The sequence below is a fragment of the Pinus tabuliformis genome, chromosome 4_1, assembly GCF_031772625.1.
Source record: "Pinus tabuliformis cultivar Carrire ecotype Pingquan chromosome 4_1, CPIR1, whole genome shotgun sequence".
NCBI lineage: Eukaryota > Viridiplantae > Streptophyta > Pinopsida > Pinales > Pinaceae > Pinus > Pinus tabuliformis.
The window spans coordinates 950,555,449-950,567,253 of NC_142303.1; the positions used below are offsets into that span (position 1 = coordinate 950,555,449).

Consider the following 11,805-nt stretch of genomic DNA (forward strand, 5'->3'; position numbering starts at 1 on the left):
TCAAGTATTTGTCATTTCTTTAAAGGTTCATGTGATAAACTTGAATATGGCTCATTCAAGGGATTGAAAGGATCCCCGATAGCTATAATACTTTCAAATCCACACTTGATTACAATTTCTTGTAGTTGTGTTATGAAAATTACTTCAGGAATCTTTATTTGATTTTGCAATTTCTTTCTTTTCATTTCAATTCTGTAATTTCCCTTCTTGATTTGAATGTTTACATTACAATTACGGTGTTTAACATCTTGGTATATATCCTTTGAATATAAAACTAATGACTACTTAGATATTATGTAGTGGTTGAATGATCTTTGTTTACACAATCTATGTCATCATAGAGAATATCAACAACCACCTATTTTATCCCCTATTTATTAACTTGGGATTTAACATTGCATATCACCAACCTAAGTGGATGGATAGATAGGGGACTAAGGTTTCACTTCCCATTTTCTTCTAAATTATATGCCTTTTTTTTAGTATCATTAGTTCTATTATCATCTAGTTACCTAGTTCCCTAGATATTTAGATATGGAACACTTGAATATGTTCATATAGTTAACTTAGGGTGTATGAAAATGAAGAGTTTGTTGAACCTCTGACACGTCACCTCATTAACTATCAAACTCCATGTGATTTAGCGCTATAGTAACCAACTAATAACCCTACGATGTTATTTTTTTTTCTCATAGAAGGGGATTGAAGGATTGAATTAATCGATTACGGAAGAAATCAAGAAAAGTGTTAGATTGCATTTACCCCATTAATTCATAATTTAGATTTCACTATTATAGATGCATATTGAATGTATCATACTTTGTCAACAAACATGGTCCTATAATGTTAAGTTGAGTTCAACAATCTTATTGTAACTCTTTGGCCCATCAAATAATAAGACTTAGTTATAGCCACCATTGAGGGCCATGTATGCATTTGAATAAGCAGATTTCTCATGCTTATAATTTTGTAGAGTGAAGCTATTATGATGAAGGTAATTGTATATACCTATTGATATGAATACATGGATGACTTAGCTATGGAACAAGAAATTATATTTATTGTGTATTTATTATGCTTTGGTAATGACATTGTTACCTAGTTGGCTTGATCTTGAAGGTTACATTATAATGTGTCTTTTAATTGCTTGTTTCAAGTGGGTTGTATGCCACTCTTTAGAATGAGCCAACATGAAATTTACATAGCAAGTGTGTAAGAGTGTTATGCATGACATGGTATAAAGAATCTCTTCTCTTGTTGTTAGCTACCATATGAAAGAGTGAAACACGCTTTAGGTATGCCTTTGAATCTTATCATATGAATGATTGTGAACATTCATATAACAAACTAATCTTAAGTCTACATTGAATTCAATATGAATTTTTGCTAAATTATTGAAAAGATATGTAGATAGGTAAGTGAAGCCATTAGATGTAAATTGACATATGAATGGGCTTCTCTTGATTATGTTCAATTATTTCATGAATAATTCATAAATGGCATTGGTTAATGTCTCTTATTGAATGATAGAGGAATACCACCACTCTGAATGACATTATGCCATCATGCCTTGGATCGGGCAAAGTTGGTAAAGACTCTAGTTGGGAAAGAATTGATGTAAGTGGTTTCTTCTCAAGATAGTTCTACATTACTTTTATGACATTATGACATTATGCCTTGGATTGGGAAAGTTGGTAAAGACTTGAGTTAGGAAAGAATTGATGTTTGTGGTTTCTTGTCAAGATGATTCTAAACTATTTCATTATGTTTAGAAAAAGGGTTTTTCTTTATGTATAAAAGAAGTGATCTTGCAAATGATGTTTTTTTGTGGAAACATTTTAATATTGTCGCCACTTTAGAATTGAATTAGACTAGTAGGCCCTATTTTGGTGATTAGATAGCGGTGTTGCTGCAAACAAGAGTGCCATAAATGCATAAAAAATATGGATAATAAACTAAGTATTTCAACAAAAGGAGGGAGGCATATTGAGACTTACTTGAAATTATTGATGATGTGTAGGTGGGTGTTCCAAATCCTTCATAACATTTGGCTTCTTTTCCTTTTGGGTATTCACCTTTTTCTCAATGGATGCCTTAATGAGATTAAGTTTAGAGGTTTTAAGATGTGCATTTGCAATGGGTTTGACAACAACTCTATAACACCCCTTTGGTAAATAACTTTCCAAATAATCGCTCTTCCTAAAGTTTTTGTAAATGTAGGGATTGGTCTTATTTATAAGTTCACAAGTACGACTAATTTTGTTACATTTCCCTCTATTATAAATTGCTACAATTGAAATTCTATCTTTCTCTTTTTAAGCGGCTACATAATCCCAATTCTCATTACCTACTCAAACATAACAATTTTGAAGCTATGTTAATTGATTTTAAATACATTCATTTAATCAAATCTAAGATTCACATATACCTTTATCATGTTTCAATATTGATAAAAAAGGCACCAAGATTTACATATACATCTACCATGTTCCCTATATTGATAAAAAAAGTCATCAATGATGTGTTGGATATTAATCCATTCACCATATTTATGAACCTACAACACAACAATGGCATCCTTTTTATAGAAAAATGATTATATCATCTTTGTCTATATGGGAGCTCAACCATATGACAAAGTTTAGTTGTTGATAAATTTATAGCAATGCATTCACTTCGATATATTTCCAAAAAAATGAAGGTTATTTAAATCTAGATTCTCTACCATCAAATTCAACATCTAGTTGGCAAGGTTATAAACATTAATGACACATTACTCAATAATTTACCAACTAAAAAAATACGCTGGAGCAACAATATCAATACCTAAACAATATCATATCAATCAAAACAATTTTTAATATATTTTCTAAAAATATCACATTTCTTTCAACTTCATTAAAAGTTCATCCATCCGATCACTATATACTCTATACTCTTACCAAAATAAAAAAGTCAAATATTAATGAATAATTTTAAGTCTTCATTTTCGTTGGAATGTAATTAAACACCAACACATAATAGTTAGCAAACATGTGATATAGATGAGTTGATTGGGCTAAGATGTAAGCCCACCAAATATCCTGTTAAAAATTCATAAAAAATTTTAGAATATAATCAAATTAAGAATATAAATGAACCACTTACAATATGCTATGCCAGATAATAAAAGGGTCTGTGATCAATAATTCAACATGTCTTAATAAGATATAAATAAATAAAAGAATTCGATATCTCTTCCTAACATATAAAGATTGTGATATATATTTATTAATGTAAACCCACCAAATTCAGTTTTTTAATATTAATTTAATATTTCTTACGTGTAATGAAAATTTTTCTTTAATATTAATTTAATATTTCTTATCTCCTGGCCAAATTCCTCGCCGCTAAGTTAAGACCCTTGGTTGGGCAGACTGAGTCCTTTGTCAAAGACTCAGCTTCTTTTATCGAGGATCTTAAGAGAATTAATCTTGAGCCCGAGGACATTTTGGTTAGTTTCGATGTGGTTTCTCTTTATACTTGCATTCCTATCAATGAGGCCATGGTGGTAATTAATAAGCTGACCGACCCTGATACGGCTAAGTTGGTTGAGCTTTGCCTGACCTCTACCTTTTTCAGCTTCGAAGGAGAATTCTATGAGCAGACTTGTGGGGTTGCCATGGGCTCCCCCTTGTCCCCTGTTGTCGCTAATCTCTTCATGGAGGATTTTGAGTCTAAGGCTTTGGCCTCCTCTCGTCTCTTACCAAAGCTTTGGAAAAGATTTGTTGATGATACTGGTGTTGTCTGGTCTCATGGTCCTGACGAACTAGATAGTTTCTTTTGTCACCTCAATAACCAATCCGCCGCCATTAAATTCACGATGGAAAAAGAAGAGAATGGTTGTCTTCCGTTCTTGGATGTTCTCATCTCGAAAAAGGTGGATGGTTCCTTTTCTCATCAGGTGTTTAGAAAGAAGACGCATACTGAGCAATACTTGCATGCTTCGTCGCATCATTTCCCCGCTCAGAAGTTAGGGGTTCTTAGCACTCTTGCCACCCGTGCTGTGAGAATTTCGGATAAGGAGAGCCTGGAATCGGAGAAAGCTCACCTCCTAGAAGTTTTTGAGAAGAATGGTTACAATAGGCACCTCGGTCAGAAAGCCTTCCTCAAGGCCAAGAAGGAGCCTTCAATCCGAAGGGTTCCTAAAGATCTTGTTCTAGGTGTGAACTTTCCTTACATCCAAGGAACCACAGACAGGATTGCGAGGATTCTAAGAAAGTTTGGTGTATCCGCAACTTTCAGACCTCTCAATACTATCCGTGGCTCCCTCAAGTCTGTAAAAGACCCGGTTGACCCGAAGAGCATGAAGGGTGTCTATATCATTCCCTGTTCCTGTGGGACCCCTTATATTGGTGAAACTGGTCGCTCTATCAATCAGCGGATCAGCGAGCATTCGGCTGACTTAAGACATGGTAGGACCAAGTCCTCGGCCCTGGCTGAGCATGCAGGGAAGACTATGCATCATGTTTGCATAGAGGAGGCTCAAGTCATTGCCAAAATTCCCCAGTTTCACCATCGCAAATTTAGAGAGGCCCTGGAGATTGAGAAAAGGCCGAACAATCTTAATAGGGATGATGGCTGGAAGATTAGTCGTTGCTGGGTCCCAGCCCTGTCTTCCTAGCCTCCTCATCCCCCTTTGTGTTAGGTCTTAGGGTTTCTGTCCTCCTTTAATTTCTCTTTTGGCAAGTTTGTCCTAGTATTATGGAGTTTTTAAGTCATTATAAGTTATGTTTTAGTTTCGGGATTCCTGGTATATTAACCTTAACCTGTTTTTTCTATTGGGCAATTTATAATTAAATTTGATTTTTCCTTATATCTTTATTATTTCTATTATATCCTTAGAATCGAGTTGCCCTTTAACTTATGTCTAATAAGTATTTTTATTTTATCTAATTAAATATGGATTATTAATGATTGTTTATGGGTATATTATGATATATTTAAACTTGAAATATTGATTTAATATTGAGTAGTTGACCATTAGGTTTAATAGATATTTACGATATACCAATTTGGATTTTAACAACCCTAAAATCTGTTTTTTCCTTAAGGAGCTAAATTCTAGGAATAATTATGATTTAACAATTTGTTGGAATTATAAATTATTAAGTGGTTTATTTAATAAACATATATAACTTACTAAATTTAATTTTGAATAGACCCTTATATTTAAATAATAAATAAAAATAATATATTCTATAATTCTAACTTACCATTATTACCATTTAACTAATAATGTGTAAAAAAATATATTGGAATTATATTAAATATGGATAAACGCGAAATAACCATGATAACTAGATTATTAATATATGAATTCTCTTAATAATTAATATTAGATTTAATTATTTTTAATTAACTCCTTTATTATATAATTTTAAATATTGATTAACTAACTTGACTAGGGTCATTGGTCAAAATTAGCCGTTGGAGTCTCGCACCTCTATTTAATCAAGCTAGGCCAGATTGGTTCTTCAACTTGTCCTGACGATGAACCACACTGGTTGGTTCGAAACGCGTCGACAAAAGATTGGTTATGTGATTTTGCCGAAGATTTTCTAAACAATGTTATGGATCACAGAAGTCTAAATTCCTTAATAAGATAAAAGATGTGATGTATATCAGTTTTTCATTATTAATTTAATATTTCTTACGTGTAATGAAAAGAGAGAATATGTGATATATATTTATTAATGTAAATTTTTTGAAGTCAATGACATGGAATGAGAAGATAGAATTTGTGATATATATTTATTAATGTAAATTTGTTAAGGTTGGAATGAGTAAGTTTGGGATAGTTTAATTAGTAATAGTTATATAAATGAAATTTCATTAAACTAAAAATTTTGGGTTAATGTGTTATTTTTGCATTTATAAAGTAAAAAATTATATGATAAAAATATAGTACTACCACACTTATTAAGAAAAACAAAAACAAACCTAAAATAAAAATAAGAGATAATATTAAATTATAAAATAAAATAAGAAATAATGTTGAATTGTACCCAATTCGGTTATCCTTATCTGGAGTGCAAATTCCGGTGTTTGGGGTCTGTTTCACTCACGAGTGAGCGATACTCTCTTCATTTCTCAGCTGCAATCAAGGAATGAGGAGGATGAATGTGGGCTAATGGCTGCCCTTTTATTAGGTATTACAACTGCCTTCTTGTCAGCACCAAATGACAAATGGTACTGGAAGCATGATTTACCGCTGAAACACGCGGAACGTTATATTTGGTAATTCCCCTATTAATCTGACGAGGGCACGAGGACTGTGTGTGCGATCTGCTATTTATATGAATGTTACCACACCGACCGTCTACATTGAAGCAGTAAAGAACAGAACGTTGTGGGTTGTTACAGGGATGCTCTGCAGCGTGGGAACATTAGGCATGGTACGATTGGGAAGACTTGGTCGATTTGTTCTACTCAGTTTTCCCAACCCCTGCCATGCCTTTATTCCTCACTGCACATCCCTGTTATTCCTACCCACTCATGCCATTGCCTCCAGATTTTGTTTGTGCTTTCGTTGTTTTTGTGGCCGTTTGCTTGTTTGGGTGTTTTTCTCTGAGGAAACAAGGTCGATCTGAGGAATAGGCAAGTGAAACCCAAGTAAGCTACCTGTCATAGGGTACGGTGGGATATCTGCAAAAAGTAACTACAACTTTGACAAGCCATTCCTCTGCTTGGCACACAAGTTCTCAGGCTAAGACTTCAGTCCAGTTTGTTATAATCTGTAATACAAATGTTTGTAGTAAAAATGGGTTGATTGTATTTCAGGGATTCAAATGTCATTTTGCAGAGTCGCCTGCTCCTGTTCCTCCATGTTCAGATAAACCTTGCAACTCAGCAACAGTAAGTGGAATGATTGGAAGCCTTTTTCTATTATCTTTTAAGAATAATGTGAGATTAGTAGCCTCAAGCAGTGTTGTTGTTTTTAAGCCTGTTTTTGTATGTTGGCCAAGTTAATCTATATGCTCCTAAATTCTTATTTTGAAGTTTTTTCCAGGTTCGTTCTATTTTGGTCAGAAAAGATAGAGTCCAGGTGTTACAAAAATCTGAGTTTATATTTATTGCAGATTTGGGTATTCAATGAATATGTAGTTAAAACAGAGTAGTCTAAACAAGCCATGTTTTACTGGCGAAAACAATAGAAGTTCCCGTTTATTTTGAGAAAATCTGGGGAATTTTTGCAGTTATCAAGTTTCAGAATTTTGTGTGTTCGATAGGTTTTTTTGGATGATACTGAATCTATTTTTATCATAAAAAATAATTTAAAAATTTAATAAGATTTCTTGAATAATTTCTAGCCCAATTCTAGTGAAAATTGGCTTCAATAAAAAACCGAAAATATCCCGTATTAAAAACACAAGAAAAGCAAAGTAATCCAAATGTGTAGAAAGTGTTTGCCCAAAGCAATGGCTGCGTAGCTTATGCTATCTTTAACTTTTTATTTGATTAGATTCATGTTTTTTATTTTATTAAATTTATGTGGTCTCTTCCCGAGTATAGTTAACTTGTACTGTTTACAAGTTAGATATATCAATAACCTAATGCCAGTTAGGTATGGGTAGTGCCCTGGAAACTCTGTGCGGCCAAGCTTATGGAGCTAAGCAATACCACATGCTGGGAGTGTATATGCAACGCTCTTAGATTGTGCTCTTTCTTGTTGCAGTCCTCCGACCAATTTATATCTTTGCCACCCCCATTCTCAAGTTGATGGGTCAGCCAGATGATATTGCCGAACTATCCGGATCAGTTTCAATCTGGTTCATTCCTTTTTCAACACTTTGCATTTGTATTTATGTTTCCCATTCAGAGATACCACCAGTCACAGTTGAAAAACATGGTCATTGCCTGGCTTTCTGTAGCTTCCTTGGTGCTTCATATTGCCCTAAGCTGGCTTTTTATCGTTAAATTGGAAATGGGACTTGTGGGAGCAGCCATTACATTGGCTTTAGCGTGGTGGGTGCCTGCAATTGGCCAGTTTCTGGAGGTTGCCCCCATACGTGGATCAGGCTGTCGAGAAATGCATTCAGAGACTTGTGGCCTTTTCTCAAGCTCTCTGTCGCATCGGGTGTGATGCTATGGTTAGTTGAACACAACTCACTCTTGAAAGGATTCCTGTTTGGTTGATTCTAATTTCAGCACAAAAGGAGCTGACATTATTTCTCTCCTCTTCAGTTTAGAGAATTGGTATTACAGAGTGCTGGTCCTCCTGACAGGGAAACTACCAGATCCTCAAGTTGTAGTGGATTCCCTTTCTATCTGGTAAAGCCTGCTTCTCTGTTTCTTATTAGAATGATGCATGGTAATTAAATTCACATTCTAATATTTTGAGACTTGAACTTCGTTCCTTTCAGCATGAACATTAATGGCTGGGAGATGATGATACCCCTTGGATTCTTTGTTGCAGCTGGGTATGTTCAGTGTTCTAGTATTTTGGATAGCACCTAATGTTTTTTTTTCTAAGAATGTGCATGGGTTTCATTTGGTCTGTTATAATATTTTCTATTTGAGACTTAGTTGTAATTTGAACCTGATTATTGCAGAGTGAGGATTGCCAATGAGCTAGGAGCTGGAAATGGCAGGGGAGCTAAATTTGCAATAATTGTTTCTGCAACTACTTCAAGTGCAATAGGTGTTGTGTTTTGGGTTCTCATAGTGGTGTTCCGCCAGGATTTTTCTCTATTGTTCACAAGCAGTTCAGTCATCAGAGACACGGTTTCTAGAATGGTTATTTTGCTGGCGTTTATGATTCTCTTCAACAGTGTTCAGCCAGTACTTTCAGGCAATGCACTTGCTTTTCTCGTCTACTCGACTTTGCCAATCTTTCATAGTAGATTTCTGTTTTACATTATCTAGGCATTCTGCAGCGTGGAATGCTGTTACCAACGGATTTTGATGGATGAACAGATGGAAACATTTCTTGCTTCTACACCATCTGGGTCAAGTGCTTCTTCTTACAGTGGCAAATTTTTTTAACCAGTACAGATATGCTGCATAACAGAGGAATAAGAGTTGTCCGTCATCCATACTGTGTAAAATAAAAGGTGTTTTAATGTATGTGTTGTTGCCTCTGAGGAGCCGTAGCAAAATACAGTCTTAGATGACATAAAAATATGTGTTTTTAATGCTGAGGAAAAGGGATGGGATGGGGTGAGCTTTTCTGAAGCACACTTTTTTGGGACAAGCTTTTTGTTGTCTGCAAGTTTTAAGTTCTATCACAAGCTATGTACAGGGATGGGCCCCAAATGCTTCCCAATGTACATGAGTTTCTTAATAAGATACTTGCCTGCAGTCAATCCCATATAAATCTAGAAGGCTGAAAGAGCTGAGGCAGACCTGGAGGGAGGTAGGCTTATTCAGGCATATGCGCTTCTGTGTCGTTATGATGGCTGAAATGCCAACTACAGTAGAAAACCATATGCTCTTATATTCGGTATAATGACTGAAGATGGTCATCATGTTGACAGAAGATTAGTTAAGTATATAGCTGATTTTTTATGTGTTTTCCACATATTGTGATCAGAACTTAGCACTAAATGCTCAGAACTCGAGCTTTATTATGTGTTCTCTGAGTTTCGTTTGAGGATGAATTGTACTGCATTGGAGAATGATATTTTTTGTTTATGTTGTTTCTGCACATTATATTGCAAGGATGATGTTTTGTTTTGAAGTTTCACAAAGAAACTTGAAATGTAATTTTTGGATAGTGTTTGTGGATTCATTCAATGGATAAATAACAGATCTGATGTTATATGGGAACATGGTTTTAAGGACTGCACGGGTGAAGCCATTGCCAATTTGAGTCAGTTGGCCTTCTTAAGCCTGGGTAGAAGTAGCCTCAATAGCAAGATATAAGAAGCCATCATGAGTTGACCTTAAATCTATATGCAAATAATCTTGTGGCAGAATAGCTAAAGCAACTACCGATTTGAGAGTTGAACCAAGATTTTCAGCCAATGGCAGTTCTCTGTTCTCATTCTAATCCCTTCTTTGTCTATATTTTGCAATTTTTGGCTATTTGCATCAAAGCTTCAGTTAATACTCAATGGCAACTGGACAGAGGCTTTCTAGCATCTATGTCAGTTTTCTCTGTTCATTGTTCCTCGGCCAACTGTATCCAGTGTGCTGCTCAATGGGAATATGGACACAGCATTTGCAGCTTCTATAACAATCTTCGTCAGTGTAATCACTTCTTGGTCACTAGGGCCAGAATCTTGGGCTAACTCTATCAAGCTGCTGGATTTAATGGAAAATGCAGTGACTGTGATTTTGCAGGTACCTAGCACTTTTTCAATGACCTTAGAATTTTAAGTTGAGCAGTGGGTTTTGTTTCCCTTAATTGTTCATATGGTTTTTGTATTTGTGAATTGATCACAGATCTTATTTACTTATTATAATAATTGTGCAGGTGTTGATCTAAACGGATCTTTGAAGCTTGTTTGTTATGGTGTTGGTTTTATCCAACAGTAAATTCACCATGACAAGTTCTGAGAATTTGCAATCATGAATATTTGGAACATCTGGTGAAATGAACAGAATATACTTGCTTAACAATAGCATGGGAAGTCTTAAGAGCCTGCCATTTGTCTGAAAGGGCAAATACATGTTTCTCTTTCTCAACAATTACTCTGGACTAGTTATAGCCAAGTATCTGAGTATTTTATTTAACAGCCATTGTTGACAAATCCGAACAGGTACACAGGTTCAAATCTTTGATTGTGATTTCATTTCAAAGAAAAAGTGCATAAAGATCAGACCAGCCAGAGGCGTGCAGTGCAGTGGTTCTTTTTATCTAACAGTAAATTCACCATGACAAGTTCTGAGAATTTGCAATCATGAATGTTTGGAACATCTGGTGAAATGAACAGAGTACTTGCTTAACACTAGCATGGGAAGCCTTAAGAGCCTGCCATTCGTCTGAAAGGGCAAATATATGTTCCTCTTCCTTAGCAATTACTCTGGACTAGTTAGCCAAGTATCTGAGCATTTTATGTAACAGCCATTGTTGACAAATCCGAACAGGTACAGAGGTTCAAATCTTTGATTGTGATTTCATTTCAAAGAAAAAATGCATAAAGATCAGACCAGCCAGAGGCGTGCAGTGCAGTGGTTCTTCTCCACGACCAAATCCTGTTGGATGGTCCCTCTCAAAAGTTATATGGAAATTGAATCCATTTGAGGTGTGTGCAATTAGACAAAGCTTTTGGATTAAAACCCATTGCAAAATAAAGGGGATGTCAAGTAATATTCCAATAGTGCTTTAAGCTGTCCAAATTCTGATGAAATTCTTTCTATCAAATATTATATGAAAAAGATTCAAAGTGGGCAATAACGAGAGGTTACCAAATGAACTAAATGTTTGTAGGTATATAACTAGCAAAGATTGAGATTTGTAAACATATAATTAGTAAAGCTCCCATCCTATACCTGGAAACAATTATCATGACTAGATATATTGAGCTTTTGTTGATTGTCAATGGATGGGTAATAACTAGCGTTTAGATTGTGACCTTGTCTGAATCGCAGCTCAAAGTGGCAATATTGTGAGATAGTCTTCTAGTTTGTGGGAAAGTGGATTTACGTCCAAAAATAAAAAATCGAAAGAACTATAGAAGCAATAAAGTTTTTGATGATAAATCTTTCAACGGACCTTAGGTGTAATCAGTTTATATCTCAGTATCACAGCGCACTAGTTCAAAGGGGTATGTGCCAATTCAATGCATGGAGTTCAAATTCAACTCATCTAAGTGTTTT

General features: G+C 35.0%; 1 protein-coding gene and 1 pseudogene across 3 annotated transcripts in view; both read left to right on the top strand.

Moving 5' to 3' along the window:
• Positions 1 to 6,803, top strand: part of LOC149179289 (uncharacterized) — a 27,386-nt gene extending 20,583 nt beyond the window's left edge. For both annotated transcript variants that reach the window (XM_089420586.1, XM_089420587.1), the window contains one exon: positions 1,533 to 6,803. In XM_089420586.1, the coding sequence (XP_089276712.1) occupies positions 3,545 to 4,663 (1,119 nt within the window). In that variant the 5' untranslated portion in view covers positions 1,533 to 3,544 and the 3' untranslated portion in view covers positions 4,664 to 6,803. The remainder of the gene's footprint in view (positions 1 to 1,532) is intronic.
• On the top strand, positions 6,339 to 11,304 carry LOC149179291 (protein DETOXIFICATION 27-like; annotated as a pseudogene). The gene is made up of 7 exons (XR_016258455.1): positions 6,339 to 6,437; positions 6,823 to 6,897; positions 7,052 to 7,127; positions 7,607 to 8,132; positions 8,227 to 8,313; positions 8,406 to 8,462; positions 8,595 to 11,304. The product of XR_016258455.1 is annotated as a protein DETOXIFICATION 27-like (transcript).
• Positions 11,305 to 11,805: the final 501 nt, after the last annotated feature.